Below are 23,428 nucleotides of genomic sequence, written 5' to 3'. Positions count from 1 at the left end.
TGGATGAGGTATTTATTCAGAGAAAATCATTGATGTTGAAGGGGCACTGAATGAAATACTAAAATGAAGGGGCTACAATTAAGATTTCTTTGTTAAAATCATTTGTTTTACAGGTAAAGGAAGTCTGATATCAACAGGTATCAGCTTTCATCAGGTGCCAGTTGCACTTCATGCATGCAGTCCATTGCTATAATCTTGGAGATGTTTTTCCCAAAATGTCACTTAAATGGGACATTTAACTCAATGCAGAGGTATGAGGTGGGGTCCTCTTGAAGCAGACCTAGACTATTGAAGTGTAATCTCTAGAGATCGTCTTTATGTAGGTAGGTAGGTCGGCATTGGTTGAGGCCCTGCCCACTGGGCACAGACGTCAGTTCAACATCTAGTTTTGATTTACATTTGGTTGAGTTGTCAGTTAACGTGAATTCAACACGAAATCTCCCCCAAAATTCCCCCTGTCAGAAAGTTGGGTGACAAACAGACGACATTCCCTTAAGTTGATGACTTTTTGCAAATCCAATCAGTGATTCAACGTCATGACATTACATTTTTTTGTTAAAATGACGTGGAAACAATGTTGATTCAACCAGTTTTTGCCCAGTGGGTGGAACTGGAAGTAAAATCTAGGGGGACATTGGTTGCCTTGTTAGGGAGAATGGAGGAGTATGATCTTCTGTAAACACTTCTGAAGGGTCCCTCCACCCTTTGCCGAGATAACAGCATTGCAGCACCGTCCACTTGTTAAAATATACAAGCCAGATCAAGCAGATTACAGAAGCTAACGGCTATTGGGGGGGATCTAAACAAGTTTGCTCTGGGAACCCAATCACCCTGGAAATGCAGTGATTGTCCACACTCCAGTGAACCACCTGGAACCTTCTCCGGCCAGGCTAACCTGCAGACAAACATTGTTAAGTGTTGACTCTGCTTTTCAAATTATGGAGGAAAGAGTAGCTGCATGACATGGCAGATATCTCTAAGTAGCGCCAAATTCCGCTTGCCTCGCAAACAAGCAGCCGAGATCATATTCTTTGTTTACACGTTTCTTTGCGCACAGGGTCTGTCAACCTGTTGATTGCAAATGAAAAGCCAGGCTCGTGTTACATAATGTAAACTGCTATGTGACAATCCTGATCAAACTGATTCGTAAAGAGTCCTATGCATGCTGCAGAAGTCTAAGTATTCCCAGTCGGGCTTTAGTGCGCTACAGTATGTACCTGCTTTGTATTGTGAGGCTACAAATCACATGTTTGTGTTATGTGTACAGGTGCTGTAACAGGGCATTTGCAGAATTATAGCTGAATTGACATGTCAGCGTTAGCATGCACAATACTGTAGACTTTTGTAACTTCTTAGTCCTGAAGATGAATGACTACTTGAACTTTCAGTTTGCATTAGCTACAATGCTAAACTGGTGAGCTGTAGGGGAAAGTACTCATGAGGTCTAAATCACATAAGCTTTTAGAGGCCGCACAATTATACACAGTACCAGTCAAACCAGTCATTCCATGGTTTTTCTTTATTTTTACTATGTTCTACATTTTAGAATAATAGTGAAGACATCATAACCATTAAATAACACATGTGGAATCATGTAGTAACCAAAAAAAGGATGTATTTTATATTTCAGATTCCTCAAAGTCGCCACCATTTGCCTTGAATAGTGGCTACTTTGCTTTTCACACTCTTGGCATTCTCTAAACCAGCTTCATGAGGTAGTCACCTGGATTGCATTACAATTAGCAGGTGTGCCTTGTTAAAGGTTCATTTCTAATCAAAATCAAATCTAACTTTATTTGTCACATGTGCCAAATACAGCAGGTGTAGTAGACCTTACCATGAAATCCTTACTTAAAAGCCCTTAACCAACAACGCAGTTCAAGAAAGAGTTAAGAAAATATTTACAAAAAATGTGTTTGAGCCAATCAGTTATGTTGTGACAAGGTAGGGGTGTTATACAGAAGATAGCCCTATTTGGTAAAAGACCAAATCCATATTATGACAAGAACAGAACAAATAAGCAAAGAGAATTCTGAAAATGTAAAAAACGTTTAAAGTTTCTTCAAGTGCAGTCGCAAAAACCATCAAGCGTTATGATGAAACTGGCTTTCATGAGGACCGCCACAGGAAAGGAAGAGCCAGAGTTACCACTGCTGCAGAGGGTAAGTTCATTGGAGTAACTATAGCCCAAATGAATGCTTCACAGAGTTCAAGTAACAGACACATCTCAACATCAACTGTTCAGAGTGAATCAGGCCTTCATGGTCAAATTGCTGCAAAGAAGCCACTACTAAAGGACACCAATAAGAAGAAGAGACTTGCTTGGGCCAAGAAACACGAGTAATGGGCATTAGACAGGTGGAAATCCGTCCTTTGAGTCCAAATTTGGTTCCAACTGCTGTGTCTATGTGAGACGCAGAGTAGGTGAACGGATGTGTAGTTCCCACCGTGAAGCATGGAGGGGGAGGTGTTATGGTGTGGGGGTGCTTTGCTGGTGACACTGTCAGTGATTTATATAGAATTCAAGGCACAATTAACCAGCATGGCTACCACAGCATTCTGCAGCGATACGCCATCCCATCTGGTTTGCGCCTAGTGGGACTATCATTTGTTTTTCAACAGGACAACAGGACAATGACCCAACATACCTCCAGGCTGTGTAAGGGCTATTTGACCAAGGAGAGTGATGGAGTGCTGCATCAGATGACCTGGGCTCCACAATCACCAAAACTCAACCCAATTGAGATGGTTTGGGATGAGTTGGACCACAGAGTGAAGGAAAAGCAGCCAACAACCGCTGCCAACAACCGCTGCTATGTGGGAATTCCTTCAAGACTGTTGGAAACACATTCCAGGTGAAGCTGGTTGAGAGAATGCTAAGTATGTGCAAAGCTGTCATCAAGGCAAAGGGTGGCTACTTTGAAGAATCTAAAATCTAAAATATATTTTCATTTGTTTAACACTTTTTTGGTTACTACATGATTATATATGTGTTATTTCATAGTTTTGATGTCATTAGTATTAGTCTACAATGCAAAAACCCTTGGATGAGTAGGTGTGTCTAAACTTTTGACTGGTACTGTATGTGTCAAACACATTTGTCTTTTTTGCTGTCTGATCACTCTCTTGCTCTTTCATTTTGTCAGTTTCCTGGTTCATGAATGTTTTGTTTTCTATTTTGAAATGCTACCATGGGGCTAAGCCGCAACTAATGGAGCTATGGGTGGTTTTCCCCGTTGACTGTTATTCTCTCATACCTTACATTCCTCCTGTGACACTGCCACCTCTGGGCACCACCAATGACAACAAGAGGAACTCAGGTCTCAATCAAGAATTACAATAAAAGAGCGCTTCGTGAAAAATGACAGGCGGGGACTTTTTACCTTTCCGTAAACTTGACCTGAACTTTGCCATCCGAGGAGGATAGGGGAGATCCGGCTGCTTTGACAGGGGACAGAGCCCAGTGCCGGTGTTGAGTTCGGGCTCAAGAGTGGAGGGGATAACTAGGAATGGCAGCACGTTCGAGTTAATGGCTTGGGGGAGTCACTCGTCGGGTCGTCTCACCCTGATGACATCATCCCTCCAGGCAAGTGCCACGTTGGGCTGTTTAAAGAATCAATCAAGTCATTAGTCCAAGGTTCTATGAGGCAGACTAAACATGTCTGTCTGTCTGTCTGTTTGTCACTCTCATCCGGAGACATGTTATCCATGGTCCAGGCCCAACCTGTGACAAGATGCCCGCTTTGTCTCTCGGCTGTTCTTTTCTTTCTCGTGTGTTGAGTAAACAACTTCTATCCTTAAGTCGTTCATATGCATTCCCTTGCAAGTAAATCCATGAGAGATTGAGGCGCTTCATTTGTTGCCTCAAGGATTTTGAGCTTACAGTGTGAGCTCATTGTACTGTAGGCCTTGTTGAAGTACCCTTATGGATTTAGTTGTAGTTGAACAGCTCTCCTCTCTCAGCATACCACCCTGCATAACACTGCTTGCTTGCCTCTAAAGCTAAGAAGGGTTGGTCCCTGAATGGGAGACCAGACGCTGCTGGAAGTGGTGTTGGAGGTCCAATAGGGGTCCCTCTTCCCTCTGGTCTTAAAATTGAATCCCAATGCCCCAGGGCAGTGAAGTGGAAATTGCCCTGTGCAGGGTGCCGTCTTCAAGATGGGATGTTAAACGGGTGTCCTGACTCTCTGTCATTAAAAATCTCATGGCACTTATCGCAGGAGTATAGGGCTATTAACCCCATTGTCCTGGCTAAAATTTTCAACCTGTACCTATTTCCGTCATGGACACCTAAATATTATTATTATTGTTATTATTTACTCAAACACATAGCTACTCACATTCACACCAAGACAAACACACACACATCCTCATTCCCTAATTCTCACCTCCCAACCGCCAAGTGTGAAAAGTGAAGTCTGCACGCTGAGTCCTGTCAACACAGCCAGCCATTGTGTGATTGCTTTACGGCCTCCTGAGACCACGGAGGGACTCGACTGTGGGCATTTCAGTAGGAGAATATGTAGAGCTCACAGGTCTGCCCTGGACTCAGAACTCCAAACAGGAGAATAATACACTGTTATGGCCAGCATTAGCACTTGCAATGAATGGTATGGACGCTGGCGCAGGTTCAGCGTTGCCATGACAAACCTGAGGATTAGGGGCTAAAGCCTCTTCTCTGTCCTCATAGTGTCAGCACCACGGTGGAACTCTGACTGGATTGCACAACTATGTAATTCATTAAAATGTGCCTCGTTAACGGAGCAGGTAAGTACGAAGGGTCTTAAGCTATTGAAGTGGGTACGAATTAGTTGCTTAAGCCTCTATTGGGAGATAACCCTGAGTTAAGTTCAACTCACTTTGTGCATTTTGTAACAGTTTTCTTTCTTCCATAATGTGAAAAGAAAACAATGTGCTATTGATGTAGGAGGCAAATGTGAAGACAGTGTAATACCTTCATGACAATTGAAACTTGTCTTTCATGTATAGCAATACTTTTTTAATTACATTTTTATCTTTTTGAATCTTAATATTTATAGACAATTCAGTAGTCTCGATTTGAATTGTCTTGCATTTACAGTTGAAGTCGGAAGTTTACATACACCTTATCCAACTACATTTAAACTCAGTTTTTCCCAATTCCTGACATTTAATCCTAGTAGAAATTCTCTGTTTTAGGTCTGTTAGGATCACCTCTTTATTTTAAGAATGTGAAATGTCAGAATAATAGAGAGAATGATTTATTTCAACTTTTATTTCTTTCATCACATTCCCAGTGGGTCAGAAGTTTACATACACTCTATTAGTATTTGGTAGCATTGCATTTAAATTGTTTAACCTCTTTGATCTCTAGGGGCGCTATTTCATTTTTGGATAAAAAACGTTCCCGTTTTAAGCGCGATATTTTGTCACGAAAAGATGCTCGACTATGCATAGTCTTGACAGTTTTTGAAAGAAAACACTCTGAAGTTTCAGAATCTGCAAAGATATTGTCTGTAAGTGCCCCAGAACTCATTCTACAGGCGAAACCAAGATGATGCGTCAACCAGGAAATGAGCAGATTTCTGAAGCTCTGTTTTCCATTGTCTCCTTATATGGCTGTGATTGCGCAAGGAATGAGCCTACACTTTCTGTCGTTCCCCCAGTGTTAGCAGCATTGTGACGTATTTGTAGGCATATCATTGGAAGATTGACCATAAGAGACTACATTTTCCAAGTGTCCGCCTGGTGTCCTGCGTGGAATTCGGTGCGCAATTGCCAGCTGCTTGTACTTTTCCATTTGATTGAGGGGAGAAACCATGCTTCCAAGAACGATATATCAATGAAGAGATATGTGAAAAACACCTTGAGGATTGATTCTAAACAACGTTTGCCATGTTTTCAGTCGATATTATGGAGTTAATTTGGAAAAAAGTTTGCGTTTTGAGGACTGAATTTTCGTTTTTTTTTGGTAGCCAAATGTGATGTATAAAACGGAGCTATTTCTAATACACAAAGAATCTTTTTGGAAAAACTGAGCATCTGCTATCTAACTGAGCGTATCCTCATTGAAAACATCAGAAGTTCTTCAAAGGTAAATTATTTTATTTGAAGGCTTTTATGTTTTTGTTGAAATGTTGCGTGCTGGATGCTAACGCTAATGCTAACGCTAAATGCTACGCTAGCTAGCTACTTTTACACAAATTATTGTTTTCCTATGGTTGAGAAGCATATTTTGAAAATCTGAGATGACAGTGTTGTTTACAAAAGGCTAAGCTTGAGAGATGGCATATTTATTTCATTTAATTTGCGATTTTCATGAATAGTTAACGTTGCGTTATGGTAATGAGCTTGAGTCTGTATTCCTGATACCGGATCCGGGATGGGGAGATCAGAGAGGTTAACTTGGGTCAAACGTTTCGGGTAACCTTCCACAAGCTTCCCACAACAAGTTGGGCGAATTTTGGCCCATTCCTCCTGACAGCGCTGGTGTAATTGAGTCAGGTTTGTAGGCCTCCTTGCTCCCACACGCTTTTTCAGTTCTGCCCACAAATATTCTATGGGATTGAGGTCAGAGCTTTGTGATGGCCACTCCAATACCTTGATTTTGTTGTCCTTAAGCCATTTTGCCATTTTGGAAGTATGCTTGGGGTCATTGTCCATTTGGAAGACCTATTTGCGACCAAGCTTTAACTTCCTGACTGATATCTTGAGATGTTGCTTCATTATATCCACATCATTTTGCCATAATAATGATGCCATCTATTTTGTGAAGTGATCCAGTCCCTCCTGCAGCAAAGTAACCCCACAACATGATGCTGCCACCCCCGTGCTTCACGGTTGGGATGGTGTTCTTCGGCTTGCAAGCCTCCCCCTTTTTCCTCCGATCTATGGTCATTACGGCCAAACAGTTCTATTTTTGTTTCATCAGACCAGACGATATTTCTCCAAAAAGTACGATCTTTGTTCCCATATGCAGTTGCAAACCGTAGTCTGGCTTTTTTATGGCGGTTTTGGAGCAGTGGCTTCTTCCTTGCTGAGCGGCCTTTCAGGTTATGTCGATATAGGACTCGTTTTACTGTGGATATAGATACTTTTGTACCTGTTTCCTCCAGCATCTTCACAGGGTCCTTTGCTGTTGTTCTGAGATTGATTTGCACTTTTCGCACCAAAGTACGTTCATCTCTAGGAGACAGAACGCGTCTCCTTCCTGAGCGGTATGACGGCTGCGTGGTCCCATGGTGTTTATACTTGCGTACTATTGTTTGTACAGATGAATGTGGTACCTTCAACTGTTTGGAAATTGCTCCCAAGGATGAACCAGACTTGTGGAGGTCTACAATTTTCTTTCTGAGGTCTTGGCTGATTTCTTTTGATTTTCTCATGATGTCAAGCAAAGAGGCACTGAGTTTGTAGGTAGGCCTTGAAATACATCCACAGGTACACCTCCAAGTGACTCAAATGATGTCAATTAGCCTATCAGAAGCTTCTAAAGCCATGACATCATTTTCTGGAATTTTCCAAGCTGTTTAAAGGCACAGTCAACTAAGTGTATGTAAACTTCTGAAATTTGTGTAGTGGTTGAAAAACATGTTTTAATGACGCCAACCTTAGTGTATGTAATCTTCCGACTTCAACTGTATATTTGTCTTGTATGTGTACACATACATTGATAAAATCAACAGACAACCAAATAAATGTTGCTCATTTCTTTTCCAAAAGCACAGCATGAGCCAGATACTGATTTAGAACAGCTGCATTCGGGCCTTGAGAAACTGACACAATCCATTCTGTGCTTCATTGCCATAGTTAGCCATTTTGTCAAAGAAAGTGTTATGGCGAAAGACCAACTTGGGACCTCAACAGTTAGAAAAATGACAGTAGTAGCTTTGGAACAGCGTTTGTTTTCTCAGTCATGTTTCATGTTTACATTCCTATGAGAATTAAGATCTGAGATTACACAACTCAATTAAGATGATGTAAATACAAACAGCTTGTGTGTTATGGAAAGGCAGACAATGCCAATGCAAGCTGGAATAAAAGGAAGTTGTTTCTGATATGACCGTTTCTACTTCGTCATTTTATAGAGTAGACATGTATTGGCACTTGGGCCAATGACTGCATGGCTGCGCACAACTCTAACACCATCATTAAAGTTGCTCCACAGGATTTATTTATATTTTTGCGCATTGTAATTTCAGAAAATGTCTATAATATATCTGCTGTTATAGTGGAATGATATTGTTTCACAGTATTACTGTATTGCTACTTATTCAACCACTGATTTCTCCTGCCGGGGTGGAATCTGTTGTCAAAATGTGGCTGTGTTACTTAGTGGAAATTGCTGTGTAATTTCCTGGTTGCAAAAAATTGACACGGTTTCAGTTTATGTGAGAAAAGAAGCACTGAATATTGTAGGGAATCATTGTACCATCTAAATCGTTGTAAATATATTTTCAATAACAAAACGTTCTATTTTTACAGCTGTTTGAAGCTGCTGGACCAAAACCATTGTCTTAAGGTTGGTGGACCAAAACAAAGTCAGAACAGTTTCCCATTTTGACAACAGATTGGTGAATATCACACCCAATCCCAACACTGCTGGGTAAGTAATACTATGAAACATTATCATTCCACTATTAGCTGCAGATATATTATGTACACTTTCTGACAACGCAAAATGTCCCCAAAAATTCTATGTGTAGCACCTTTAAGTTTGCTGATGACGCGACGGTGGTTGGCCAGATCACCAACGACGATGAGACAGCCTATAGGGAAGAGGTCAGTGACCTGGCAGTGTGGCGCCAGGACAACAACCTCTCCCTCAATGTCAGCAAGACAAAGGAGCTGACCGTGGACTACAGGATACGGAGGGCTGAGCACGCCCCCATCCACATTGACAGGGCTGTAGTGGAGAGGTTTGAGATCTTCAAGTTCCTCGGTGTCCACATCACTAAGGAATTATCATGGTCCCCACACACCATCACAGTCGCGAAGAAGGCACGGCAATGCCTCTTCCCCCTCAGAAGGCTGAAAAGATTCAGCATGGGCCCTCAGATCCTCTAAACGTTACACAGCTGCAACATTGAGAGCATCTTAACTGGCTACATCACTGCTTGGAATGGCAACTGCTCTGCATCTGACCCCAAGGCGCTACAGAGAGTATTGCTTACTGCCCAGTGCATCACTGGGGCCGAGCTCCGAGCGCCTATATGACAGAGGATGGCGGTGTCAGAGGAAGGCCCTAACAATTGTCACCCAAGTCATAGACTGTTCTCTCTGCTACCGCATAGCAAGTGGTACTCATCCACCAGTCTGGAACCAACAGGACCTACTCCTAAGCCACAAGACTGCTAAATGGTTAGTCTTGGACTGTCTTTTGAGTCATCACGTACGCTGCTGCTACTGTTTATTATCTATCCTGTTGCCTGGTCACTTTATCCCTGCCTATTGTATATGTACATATCTACCTCAATCACCTCGTACCCCTGCACATTGACTCGGTGCTGGTACCCTGTGTATATAGCTAAGTTATCGTTACTCATTGTGTATTTATAACTCATGTTATTATTTTTCTATTATTTCTCTTTTTTTCTTTCTGCATTGTTTGGGAAGGGCCATTAAGTAAGCATTTCACTGTTAGTCTACACTTGTTGTTTATGAAAAGTGACAAGTAAGCATTTCACTGTTAGTCTACACCTGTTGTTTATGAACTGTTAGAAGAAAGCATTTCACTGTTAGTCGACACTTGTTGTTTATGAACTGTTAGAAGAAAGCATTTCACTGTTAGTCGACACCTGTTGTTTATGAGATGTGACAAATACATTTGATTTGAGAGTGAAAATTGTGAAAATTCCTACATTTTGTAACTTTTGAGATATATAGTTTCTCCTTTTCAGTTTATTGAGAAGTCATTGAAAATAGAGGAACCTTTTTTCAATAATTGAATTGGAAGTACTTTAATTGACTTCCTTCCATTCGAATTGAGCCCAACCCTGGGCTGTGGACTGTTTGATAGTATATCTTATTTGACAGCATGGCATTTAAGCTCATGTTTATGACAATGCTAGTAGTTTTGATTTAATGCACTCAAGGACTCTCTGGTTCATTTGGACTTCGTAACAGGACACCCATGTTTTAGGACACCAGCGAAATTCATCAACTGTACCCAGTTTTCCCAGAAATGTTTGCACATGCTTTGTGTCTTGAGTAGCCAGGGTTTGTTATCTTGGGTCTCCTCCATGCATTAACTCACACACCCCTCCTTCTCCCACACTGTGAGCCCAACATTAGGTTGTATCCACTATCACAGAATACACACACTTTATCACACACACATCAGGGTGGTTTGGACCACAGTGAAGTGATGAGGGCCTGGTCATCTCTATCTGTTGATAGCCTTCCCTGAATCATAAGGATGTCAGGACACTGTCCATAATAGGGACTTGACCTTTGACACTGGGCCTTTCACCACACTATTCCCTCGGCTTCCCTTGCTGGCTGCCGATGAAGACATTCCTCTGTCTACTTTTGGATTTCGGTTTTGTTTTCCTTAAAACACGGAGAGCTCTCCCGGATTGGTATTTTGACAGCTTTCGCAGAGTTTCGAACCATGTTGTGGCTATTTTTGGTGAGAGGAGAAGAATTACATTAGATATGATATATCACTTCACTCAATATGATAAAGTATGTAAACATTGAATTCTCTTACCACCTAAATGGGATAAAACTCGATTTACTAAAAACCATGGAAATACAACACAGCATTGTGAACCCCTGTGTTGTATCGTTGAGTGTTATATAGTTGAGTGGTGGACAGTGAGAATCCTGTGGCATCTGCTGTGTACTGTAGTGCAGGGGAGACGGGAACAGACTGAGTGTGTACAGGGGCAGGGCTACCACACAAGCCTCAGGTCAGAGAGCGTGTAAACCAATCCTCGCAGTCTGAGCACATCCTCTGTGCTTGGGGTCCCTCTCTGCCTTACACACACACACACACACACACACACACACACACACACACACACACACACACACACACGAGGGAGAGAGAGAGAGAGAGAGCGACTCGTCCATAAACACACATTCCTCTGCAGTCTCTGTGAGGGGCAGGCTCAGAGTGTGCTGGAAGCCTGGTGCTGTTCTTTAGTGAGCCTCGCTCCAGTCGTTTAGTCACACAGGGAAACCAGAGCAGAGACGGAGGAGGAAGAGCAAAGCAGTCACACAAGAGGAGGTCTGACGACACGATCCGTATGCACTGACCCTTGTATTTAACACATGTAGACATTGATACAGTGCATTGATACACTGCATTGATACAGTGTAAAAAGGACCATCTATATAAACACACAAGCTGTCACGGCGCAACACGTGTATGCGGCGAGCCCTGGACGACTGGACTTCTGGCTGACTTCTGACCGGACACATAGCGCTCCAGTGTGTGTGTACGTGTGTGAGCACACCGGAGATGCCCTCCAGACCTTCTCACAGTAGGAGGTCCAGCACGGGGATGGATGACACGTGTTCTACATCGACTGGGATCCGTACAGCATTCTGATCCACTAAAAGAAATACTGGCCCAAGACCGACCGCTGAACAGACGAAAAGTCATCCAGAAGCCAACGATAAAAGGACTTTACTTTTTCAACCTTTCCTCCAGGCTGGAATGATGTTGTGGAACAAGTTTGCCTGCCACTTGCTTTCGTTGGCAGCCCTACTGGTGGCAGTGGGCTGCAGCGGGGGGGAGCATAGAAAAGGGACAGATGGCAGTGCCAGCGGCGCAGGACAGGGCAGCACAGGTGGCAGCACGGGTAGCAGCAGCAGCAGCGGTAGTAGTAGTGAAAGTAGTAGCAGCAGTAATCGGAGGTACCACAGAGTCCAGCATGGACAGTGCACCTACACCTTTATCCTACCTGAGGGCGACAGCAGTGGAGGGAATTCGTGCCGACAAGGGAAAGCCGCGACACAGTTTAACAGCGCCAATGCGCTGCAGAGAGACGCTCCACCCCTGGAGCAGGACTTCGCTTCCCAGAAGATCCAACACCTGGAGCACGTCATGGAGAACTACACTCAGTGGCTGCAGAAGGTAAGGGAGAAGTGGTCACACTGTCATAAGCAATGCAATGCGGTGACCGGAGTCATAGTCGAAAGCTTGTGCAGGTGTCCTTTTATGTTTACTTTCTGAGTATGCATTGAAGCGGTCTGTGTTTACGCAAGGGCTGTGTTGTTGTGTCTGGCTCTGATGGGTTTTTTTTTGTGACCCCTTTAAATGTATGTGCGTTTGAGAGTGATGTTCTCCGGCTTTCAATTGGAGTTTCCTCGTGGTTGTCTTAATGAAAGTTCTTACAGTATTGTCAGGGATACATCTGTGCTCTCTATGGCTGGAGCTGTGTGCTGCGACTCCGGTATTCGTGGTTTAAGATCTTGGAGAGGGTCTTGAATTGATGAATGATTATTATGACAAATGTAAAACTGTGAACAAATCTCATGAGGAATCTAGTTAAAAGCCTTTGTACGGCTGTCCCATACCGACAAAATAACCAACATCCCATAAACAATTTACATCCACAAAGCTGTTTTGTTACGTAACTGTATATATTAACCATTGATCTATTTGTGTAAGATCAGTGTTTGGTACTTCTCCGAAAAACTCTGTGCTCCCTGAGCAAAATTCCACAGATGTCAAGTTATGTTCCACGCTGCATCCGTCACAATGCGTGGTCGTAATATGTCAGTCCTCCAGAGTTCTCCAGTGTGCTGTCTCTTTTAATGACAGGAAGCCTGTAAGGACCACTGCTAGAGTACGACGGAAGAATGCTCCCTCTATGTACCGCCACCCAGGACTTTCCATTAGTCCACACTCTAGCTTTAGAATATAAAGAAAGCAAGTTAATGGAATCATCAGATATTTTCTATAAGTAAAGGATTTACTAACATGAAAGACATAAAAATGAAAAATAAATGTGAAAACGTACTGATTATTGGGAATAGACTAGTTTTAAAGGGAATAGATCTTCCATTTTCTGATCTGTATCTTTTGCCTTGCAAAATTGTGTATACATCTTTATTTCAAAGCTCAAGCTACATTTTTTCATGGGTAACCTTCAAATTGGATTTTCAACAGGCAAGGGCAGATCCAGTTTTTATACTTAATGTGACTTTACAATTGGGTAAGCAGTATTGCGGGAAACAGAAATAATGATTTTGCAATGCAGTGCTCATTGAATTCAACTGGGAATGCAATCAACCAACAAATATACTTGTCGATAGGCTTGCCAAGAATTGTAGGCAAGGGAACTAAGCAAATGTACTCTCTATCAGGGGTTTAAGAGACAGATGCCTGTGGTGCATACGACTCCTCACATCCTTTTCCTCCAACTTGTAAAGCCAGTCAGGTGTTTATGACCAGGAATATGGTTTCACTGTGACGTTAATGAATTGTGAAGTCATCACTGATACCACTTGGCAACTGAATTGTTCATCTTAGACTCCTTATCGTTGAAAATATAAACTATCTCTCTGAAATGAAGACATGAGTCAAATAAACAAACTCTACATTCGGAAAAGCAGCTCTGCTGTACTTTTCACAATAATGTGACTTTGCAAGAAGATTAGGAGGGCCAATCTATGATGAATTGCTTAAACACACAATCGTTTATTTTTGTCTGTAAAATGTTGGCACAAAATGAACAAATAATTGCACGTAATGCACAATAGATTTGATAGTTTTCTCTGGAATTGTGGGATTAATTTAACTGAGCATCATCAATACCCGTTAGCGTGCTGGGGTCTCTGCTCACTAGCAATTGGAGCACCATCTTAAAAGCTATTGGGGCAAGTTTCTCAACGGTATTACTGCTTTTCATCTACCTCTGAAATGTATTCTTTCCACTCCTCTGGTTGTGAGAAATGGTCGTTCTTTATAAATGACCCAACATTTCATTCCAATGAACTGTTGGTTGAGTTTGTAGTTAGGAAAGTAGTAGAGATGTTATTGCTTCTTACTGTATGTTGTATCTCACACTAGTAAAGCACAAACATAGAGGTATGCACATATCAATTCCCAAATAAATTGGTTGGCTTTTGCTCAGAAACTACACACATCACTATACATCACTCGGTTTATCTCGTATCTGGGAAGAGGAATTTCAGTGGTAAAAACTGCTAGAAAACTTGAGATAAGCTGTGGGCTGTAAATGGTTGTGGGAATGATGACCTATATAAATTAAGAAAAACTATTGGCATGCAAAATATTGTTCCGTGGAGAAAAATTACATAACGAGGACCATGACTATACATTGTAAAAAAATTAAATCATGTTGATTCAATGTACAATTGTAACGCAAGCAGTTGCAATAGGATTGTGAGTTTGCTCAACAAAATAACATTGTTAATTCAGTTAATTCAATGTTAATTCAATGTGCAATTATAAGTCAACCAGCTGCATTGGGATTGTGAGTTTGCTCAACATTTGGGCACATATGACCTTATAGCTGAACCAACTTTGAGCAGAGTTTGAGTACACAGCTCAAATTCTTGTCCTTTTGAAGTCCAATCAACTCGCGGAATAAGGCTGATTAAGCAAGTTGGCTTTTTTCTAACAGTGTAGGACTACTGTAAGGTCACCCTGAGTAAAAAGGAGTCTGAGATGAAATCACATGGACATGGACATTGATTCATATTGATATAGGTACTTCGACAGTCCATGATGGTACTATATAAACAGTACCAGCAGCAATTGTAGACTGAATTCTAGACTTAATGAGAAGGTTGGAATAACTTTTTTTTGCTCAAACGTAAAAATGGTAGTGTGTGAAAGCATCTGCCATCACCACTAATACCATTCGTGTTTCTTCCCCGACACATTTGCATTCTCTGCAGACCTCTGACATTTTTTCATCTTAAGGGGTACAAAAAACAAAGGGAAAACAAAAAAAATCCTGCATCCAGCACATCTTCAATATTCTGAAAGAACAATATGCAATAATCTTGTCAACAGTTGATTGACAATAGAAGTGACAGTAACCAGTGGACAACAACATAATAAGAATTAGGGGAGACGTTTTAAGAGGCAGCACGCAGTGATAATTCAGCCCAATTACGGAGGTGCGGGAACATCAGGATGCAGTTAACATTTCTCATCAAACAGAGGATTAAGTGTCCCAGCCAGTCGATCTATCTTAATCACGTAAGCTTTGACTGCTTGTCAAGAGGAGAGCTGTCCCTAAAGCTACTCCAGCCACCACTGATGAAAGAATCCACAAAGGATACCACACACGCCTCGATGCATGGGCGCCTTAACTTGTTGGGGGTAGATGCAGCAAGCAGCTGTTCGGGAATTATTAGGCCGTCCCAATCTTTCCCCTCCGTGGAAGTCTGGTCGGCCCAGGGAAGAGCAGGCACTGATAACATTCCTGCGCAGTCAAAGGTGGCTTCTGTTGGTCCAAGGATTACTTCCCCGGCAGGCCTGTAAAGAAGGGGGAATTGGACCAGATTGCCTGTGATCTTTGGGTATTTGTTGCTGGAAAGTAGCCAATTAATGCATCCCCACTCCATTCCATCTCTGCCTGGTTTGTGAAAGTGTGCATGGTCAGTTGTAGAAGAGAGATCATCGAGTTTGCCTTTTAACGACAAACAAAAAAACATGAAATCAAAGTTAAAATAACATCGGGTGAGGTGTTTCGTATCACTCACCCGATCACTTCCAGATGCATTCAACGTTTGAATGATATAAATCAGCTATGGGAGAGATACACTCAAGATCTCCTTTCCACTTCCTCAATAATTCAAGGACAACTCAAGTCATTGAAACTTGGACCAAGGTCCATTTCAAGGAGCCAAAAAGAAATCCTGCTCCCCAGGAGTGAAAGTGATAGATCTTCACACGTTCACTTTAGTGCCGAGCGTAGAAAGGGTTTCAAACCAATGTTTCTTCAGGGGGAGGCATTGCCAGAATAAGCTGTTGAAGTTAAAAGAGGAGAGATGATATCAGTGCTGTTCACAGTGCTATCCCTGTGAATTTCCTATTGCTCTGCCTGTTAGTGTAATCAGGATGCACAACATGGGTCGTTCCTAGTTTCCCTTCCCACCTTGGGGCTAATACAGCAAAAAGGGGTGAATATTTCTTAACGCTGTCAGAAGGCCACACAGCCTGCCTAAAGAGCCAAGGAAAGACTAAGTTATTTTAGGGGTGACTTCCTCTGTATCAAAGCTTCTTTTTTACAAATAACGCGGGCCAAAACGAACAAATCGGACGATGCAGCGAGCTACTGGACACACAACAGACTGAGAAGCGCTTCCTTCCTGTCCCTTGCAGAAGTTGCAAGACTAGGAAAATAGCAGAAGGGGCTGTTGTACTCTGCTACTGCTTCCAGAGATGAATCTTTGCCTCACTTGCACTAGCAGAGAAGGTGGAAAAGAGAACAGAGATTCAAGGGGGTAGATAAGGAAGTCCATTACAATGTCACAGTATTCCCACATGGATGTGAACATTGAGGCCATGTCGGTTATTGTTATTTTCAGGAAATGGGCATTAGGTATGTTTGTCACGGTCAATATGGCAGCTCACTTAGTATCAAACTCTTTTCCCAGAAATCGTATTTCATTGTGGTCGTTAGCTTCGAACCTGTTAGAACTTTTGATATTGGGCAGAAAAGTAGTTTCAACTCTACGCCATGGTTACGCAACCAAAGTGAATAGGGGAGGTTTTTAATGCCCACGGTCTTGAGAGTCTCTCCAGTTTCTCTTGAGTTCTCTCTGAGGCATCATGTGTACATGTGGTTAAACTCCCATCATTCATTTCAATGAATTAACCTCCAGTGGGCTCTTGGTACAGGATTTACCTAGCTTTAATTGCAATATTATTTTTGTATTTGCTTCGGAGTGCCAGTCATTTGCTATACACCGCTCAAAGACATTTTACTTAATGCTCTGCACTCCCCAGTATATGTGTGAAATCAATTGAGAACGTTCTGTATTATGTTTGGGTTTCCGAGTATATTCACTTCTTCAACGGAACACATTTTTCTTCCTGGGATTACCACAGGTATTATAAATAAGAGAGAGTGGGCTGCAGCATGTCACTCAGGTGATATAGAGAGCTTTACCATCGGCCTATACTGTATGTCAGGGGAACTGATATTTGGATACTTCCGTTCTCGATGACATTTGACCTTGTTTTGAGTAATGGTTCAGTATGGTGTGCCTGTATAAGGAATTAACATACCTTGGGTGGCAGGTAGCCTTGCGGTTAAGAGCGTAGGACCAGAAATTGAAAGGCTGCTGGTTCAAATCCCTGAGCCGACTAGGTAAAACATTTTCCGATGTGCCCTTGAGCAAGGCAATTTAACCATCATTGCTCCTGTAAGTGCCTCTCGATAAGAGTGTCTGCTAAAGTCTCAGTCGTTGCGCTTGTCTTTAGGGGTTATAGCTCGCAAGCATTGCCAAACGTACAGCATACAGTGCGAAGCCTGTATGGGTGAGTGATTCTGACCCAAATATAAGATAGTAGCCATTGTGGAATATTATACAACACTATAAAAACGGATTGTTCAGTCAGTGGTCCAATAAATGCTGCTATCACAGTGTACTACAACATATCGTTGAAATCCAGCTGTGATTTGAAAGAACCCAATGGTATATCACTGCTCTCTATTATTTATATAAGACATAGACTATAACTCATGTCAAAATTTCTCTGGCTTGTTAAGTTTCTGTCATATTTCTCTGAACTGTCCATCGGGGAGCCCGTTTGGGTTCATTTCAGCCCTGTAAAATTCCACGAGGCCCTACAAGACTCTGCCTTTATATAAATGTGTACCTTCAAATTTTACAGCTGTGTTTTCTTCCAGGGACAGCGATCACAGGAAAGATATGTGGGCCTAGGCTTTCTACTTCTGTTTACTGGCATGAGGCGGGAATAGAAGGAACGTACAGTAATGTTATGCCCTTATTTCTTTCTAACTTTTTTCGGGTCCAGCCAATCTTCAAGTCCGGTGTAGCATTTATCCTCTACAAATTCCCCATCGGAATCTTGTTCCATCTGACAATTATTCATCTGAGAGATAAGGCTGACTGCGTGGAGTCCGGGGAAATTCCTGAAGCATCCCAAAACACTGCCATTAAGCCCTACTCCCCTTCGAGCTTGTGTCCTACAGATGTTGCATTGTGAGCGGTTGCTTTTGTCTGTCAGCACTGGGGCCACTTGCCAGAGTTCCAAAGGACGCCATTTCACCTCATTTGAGAGATCAGCTTCTTCAACTTTTCCATGATTACAAATCAAAACATCACAACATTGGTGATGAAAGAGAGCAATGGAATAGTTTCTCTCAAAGTGAGAGGCTTTGAATAAACAAACAGAACAGCAGATAAATAACAGGTCGTAAAAGCACCCGCCGTGTGGGAAAACAAACGAAGAGAAGCAAGTGAAGGTGGGGAGAGAGGGAAAGCGTGTGGGAGATATTGGGTAACAGATAAGCAGTTTCACTCCCTCACAGCCGGAGTTGGATCAGTAAATGAAGAATAGGCGAGTTTTCCTTCTCTTACTCTGTTCTTGTTGTGATCTGGGCCAATCGCACATCAGGCTTCATGTCACACTTTGCAATAACCTCAGTCATTTCTTTGTTCTGTCTTTGGTGTTGGTGAGGCGTAGGGAAAAGTTGCTTGATGAATAATTCTTTGTATTCCACATCTCATGATATATTAACATACGGTGTGGAACTGCACAACGTGGTCGGCCACTCACGACTCCTTCCAGTGCGGTGGGTGGTTTTGTCTTGTGTGTGGGAGGTGTTTGAGTCCCGGGTCAACGGTTTAGAGCTGTGATCGGCGTGGCACCTCATCCACACCCCTCACACACACACACACATACACAGACCCAACATAGGAACAGCTCTGGATAATATCTTAACCCTGTCCAGCACTGTGATTGCCTGGTCTGGGACCCAAGCCAGGTTTCTCACATTCCACACAATACCAGGGCTGTGGCTGGCAGAGCCAACTAGAGATGACTGGTGAAGATGTCGATAGTGTGCTTGCCCCCCCCCCCCCCTTCCCCTTTTCTTCCCTGTCACATCATTTTCGACATCTGCTTAAAATAGGAGTCAAAGGTCAATCCACCTTACACCTTGACCTTTTAGAGAATAACTGTACTAAATGTAGCCTCAATTACCCTTATGATAGAGCCCTAGCAAGCTTTGTTGGGTCAGGATAAGACCGACCTCTTGTACTATGATACTGTAAGTGTTTCTAGTAAATTGCAGGGATAAAGGGATCGTTTCAACAAGAGGTGTAACTGTTGTCGAGGGTAGAAATTCATTCACCACCAGACTGATGCAGACCACGACCAGAGAATCGCTCAACAAGACAGCCCCAGAACACGTGCCTGTAGCTGGAAAACGAATGGAGCTTTATGCCTGTTTACTCATAAATGGGTGCAGATGTTTGTTTGAGTGGACTTTACTGCCGGGGGAGCTGCAGGCTGGGGTTGCGGGGGTTAATCCTCAGCAGGTCTGGAGGGGTTATGTTTGGATGGACTGGAGGAGCAGGGGATGAGATTTAGTCTGACTAATTTAGTCTGACTAATGGTGGTCCGTAGATGGTCCGTAGATGGTCAGGTGGGATCTGCCTCTGTAGGCCCCCAGAACTCATTCCTTGAGCTTGAAACATTATGCATTAAGTTCTCAAACTTCTTAATGTGTAGTATTGTATGTCATAGTGTCAATCTGCATACTAATATAGCGTTTTCTTTGACTTTACTTTATTTAATTTTTTGACCTTTTGAATTTCTTGACCTTCGGGACATTTTAATAATGCTATATTGTAGGTGACTACTGGTAGTCTCATTTTCCAATGTAAGAGGAATCAATAAAAACAATTGGGCTCTCAAATATTACATAATGATTTTGGAGTATTCTATAGCATACTATAATATGCTAACCATAGTCTAGCGGAAAGGATCCCTAAGCGTCCCTCAGCCGGGGGATGATGGTCCTACAGTACTTGTCTTTGGGGTGCGCTGGTTTCGATCATTTGATCTCTCCCCTGCTTGTCACTGTGTGTATACACACTTCTTTTGCACTTCAGTCTGAGAAAGCAAAAATAAACAGAGTTCCAGCCAGATGAAAGCCTCGGGATAAGGCGACATTGTGCTGCGTATGCTCTAGTCCTCCGCTCGGGGCCCTCTGAGGAGTCAGAGCTGTAAGTGACTGGAGAGGACCACGCTGGGTTATGATGATGTTACAGGGTTTAAACCGAGCTCTACTGTGCCGGTCTGGTCTGCCTGGGGATATTCCATATGATATGAATATGAGCTGAGCTTCCACAGCTCCAAGGGTTGGGGTTTTGCTTGAAAGTAACTGCTTTCTCTCCATGTTGACATGTGGATCGCAGATTAGAGAAAAAAAAAAGTATCATTATTATTTATAGTTATTATTTTACACAACATGATCTCTGGGTTGTTGGTTAGGATTTGAAACTAGCTGTACAATTGCAGGAACAATGGCATATCTTGTGACTTGTGACATTTTTTGATTGTGTAAATACTGAATATTATAGACATTTCAACCTATGAAAGAGACACACGGCCTCAGTAGCCATTAGCATCCATTTTCCCTTCGTTACACCGGTATGACCTGAGGTCAGACCAAAGCAGCTCCATTCTGGTGAGGGCTACTGTACCTCTTCCTGCTGCTTTGTTTTCATTCCACTGCTGTTCAGTAGGCACCGCAACTGAGGAAAAAAGGGCCTGTTTCCAGTGACTGCCTCTGCGGCCTCCACAGCGCCCCTCAACCCCATTCTGCCCGGGGCACGATGACTACCGCTGTCAGCACAGACGCATGATATCAAAGCCCCCTGTCCAGAGTCCAGACCCGCACAGCTGCAGATGATACATTGTCCAGTCTAGCTGTGAGATGGGGATGAGGAGGCAAAGGAGAAGTGTCTCATCATTTAGACCTCATGTAACAGTGTGGCTGGTTGTGTGATGTATCCATAGCAAAGGAGGGAAGGGGGGCCATGGTTTGACTTGGGAGTTTATATAGGAGGTTTTTCTGTTTGCGAGGGTAACCCTGGATGACTTGAGAGTCTCTAAATGATCGCTTCTTCACTTAGCGGGATGCTAGGGGGAAAGATAAACATGGACATGCCGCTGAATGTAACAATACCTTGCATTAAATGGCAGTTCAATTTGAATAGAAGAGGCATCAGCTCTGATAGATGTTTAGCTGACACTGGCAGTGAGGGAACATAGTGGTTATTATTATGTGATGAGAAAGGCCTACCATATTCACAAACTTTGAGATTGCACACATACCAACTTTATCATGAGGCAAACTAATTCCATCTATGTCTGAAATGTGCTGGCAGAGATAAAGATACCCCAAATGTTTGGATCGAATCACCCACGTCCCGTGGGTTGATATTCCTGTGTGTTCTACGGCTAGGAAGATTGAGACAGCAGTGCCGGAGGGTTTACTCAGCCATTAGTGGCCACGTTCCTACTTGGATGAAGCCCAGTGGAAACGTTCCCATGTTTGAGAGAATGACAAGCTCGATTCCTCTGAAAACTAGAAAACTAGGGGTCCAGTACGAGGGCAGTTGAATTTGTTGAGTTTGTTTTGTTGTTTGGTTTTGTTTCTCCATTCCCATGTCTTGGATGAATGCATATGTTTCCTCTCCCATACGTCCAGATACACATCATTAATTGGGGTAATTTGAGGGCCTGCTTTTGACATAAGAGAGCTCCTTGGAACTCAAGGATTTGTGAAAATAGACATCCACGCACAATCAAGGCTGCAAAATATTGATTTTCTCTCTTGATGAATTCACATGACTGATGCTAAGTGACCTGAGCTCAACAGAAGGAAGGAAAACAGCAATATATGGTTATTACTATAATAGCCTATAATTCAATTATATGATGAGTAATTCATAGAATACTACTGTTCCTTATCTAGTTTTTCAGACGGGGTGAAAATACTAATTTATTACTATACATGGGGCAAGTATAGAAAACTCAGTAGTAAAGGATTTGGAGATTCATCAGGGTGTTGCTACTGGAATATGGTCATATAAGATAGCCAAATAATCCTTGTCTAGACCAAACTCTAAGAAATCATTTGCAGAATCTTGATTGTAATAACAAGCAAGCCTTCCACATCACAGCACCCGAATCTGAAAGAGAAATGTAAACATTTCTGTTGGACGAGATCCCTGCGGCCGTTCGGAGAGGAGAGCTGAAATTCAAAGCAAACACTTTCTCCGTCCCTCTTGTCATATTTCGAGTAAGTTCATGTTTATAAGACAGGATATCAAAAATTAATTGCTTCTTGGTTATGTTAACTTATTTTGGGCTTTCTTGTGAAATTGGCTCCTATCTTAAACTTTTTACCCGTCTGTCATTGTCTGTACATTTTTAGTAGCGTGTTACCTTGGTTGCCGAGGATTGTGTTTCGTTTAATACATGATATTGTTGAAGTCCTTGAATTGATGTGTGAGATCTCTCTGACATTGGTTAATAATAAATGTATAGTAGATGGATAGGCAAAGTATTCCAACCAGATAAATGATTCCAATCACATAAGAATTAATGTATCTGATGGATGAAGTAAGATCGAATTTCCCATAAAGAACAGAAAACTGTTGGCAGTCATGTTCAGATATAGTTTTACTTTTCTCAAGCTTTTTCCCATTTATAAACATTTGACCTTTGTCTTTACAAACTTTTGAATCTTTAATCTGTTTCAAGTTATGCAAAATGTTACTGTCCAAGCATCGGACCTCCATTTCAGCCGACCATTTCAAATATTTAAATCAAATCAAATCAAATCTATTTATGTAGCCCTTCGTACATCAGCTGATATCTCAAAGTGCTGTACAGAAACCCAGCCTAAAACCCCAAACAGCAAGCAATGCAGGTGTAGAAGCACGGTGGCTAGGAAAAACTCCTAAGAAAGGCCAAAACCTAGGAAGAAACCTAGAGAGGAACCAGGCTATGTGGGGTGGCCAGTCCTCTTCTGGCTGTGCCGGGTGGAGATTATAACAGAACATGGCCAAGATGTTCAAATGTTCATAAATGACCAGCATGGTCAAATAATAATAATCACAGGCAGAACAGTTGAAACTGGAGCAGCTGCACGGCCAGGTGGACTGGGGACAGCAAGGAGTCATCATGTCAGGTAGTCCTGAGGCATGGTCCTAGGGCTCAGGTCCTCCGAGAGAGAGAAAGAAAGAGAGAAAGAGAGAATTAGAGAGAGCATACTTAATTTCACACAGGACACCGAATAGGACAGGAGAAGTACTCCAGATATAAAAAACGGACCCTAGCCCCCTGACACATAAACTACTGCAGCATAAATACTGGAGGCTGAGACAGGAGGGGTCAGGAGACACTGTGGCCCCATCCGAGGACACCCCCGGACAGGGCCAAATAGGAAGGATATAACCCCACCCA

The 23,428-nt window shown here is 42.5% G+C and overlaps 1 protein-coding gene across 2 annotated transcripts in view; it reads left to right on the top strand.

The window, feature by feature from the left end:
* The first annotated feature begins 9,555 nt into the window (after positions 1-9,555).
* The window catches only part of angpt1 (angiopoietin 1), a 67,877-nt gene continuing 54,004 nt past the window's right edge, over positions 9,556-23,428 (top strand). For both annotated transcript variants that reach the window (XM_021571818.3, XM_021571817.3), the window contains exon 1: positions 9,556-12,064. In XM_021571818.3, coding sequence (XP_021427493.2) covers positions 11,645-12,064 — 420 coding nt within the window. In that variant the 5' untranslated portion in view covers positions 9,556-11,644. The remainder of the gene's footprint in view (positions 12,065-23,428) is intronic.

The sequence above is a fragment of the Oncorhynchus mykiss genome, chromosome 18 (assembly GCF_057628025.1).
Source record: "Oncorhynchus mykiss isolate SJ-2025 chromosome 18, ASM5762802v1, whole genome shotgun sequence".
Taxonomy (NCBI): Eukaryota; Metazoa; Chordata; class Actinopteri; order Salmoniformes; family Salmonidae; genus Oncorhynchus; species Oncorhynchus mykiss.
The sequence above is the reverse complement of the archived record's forward strand: the minus strand, read 5'-3'. Positions and strand labels throughout refer to the sequence as shown.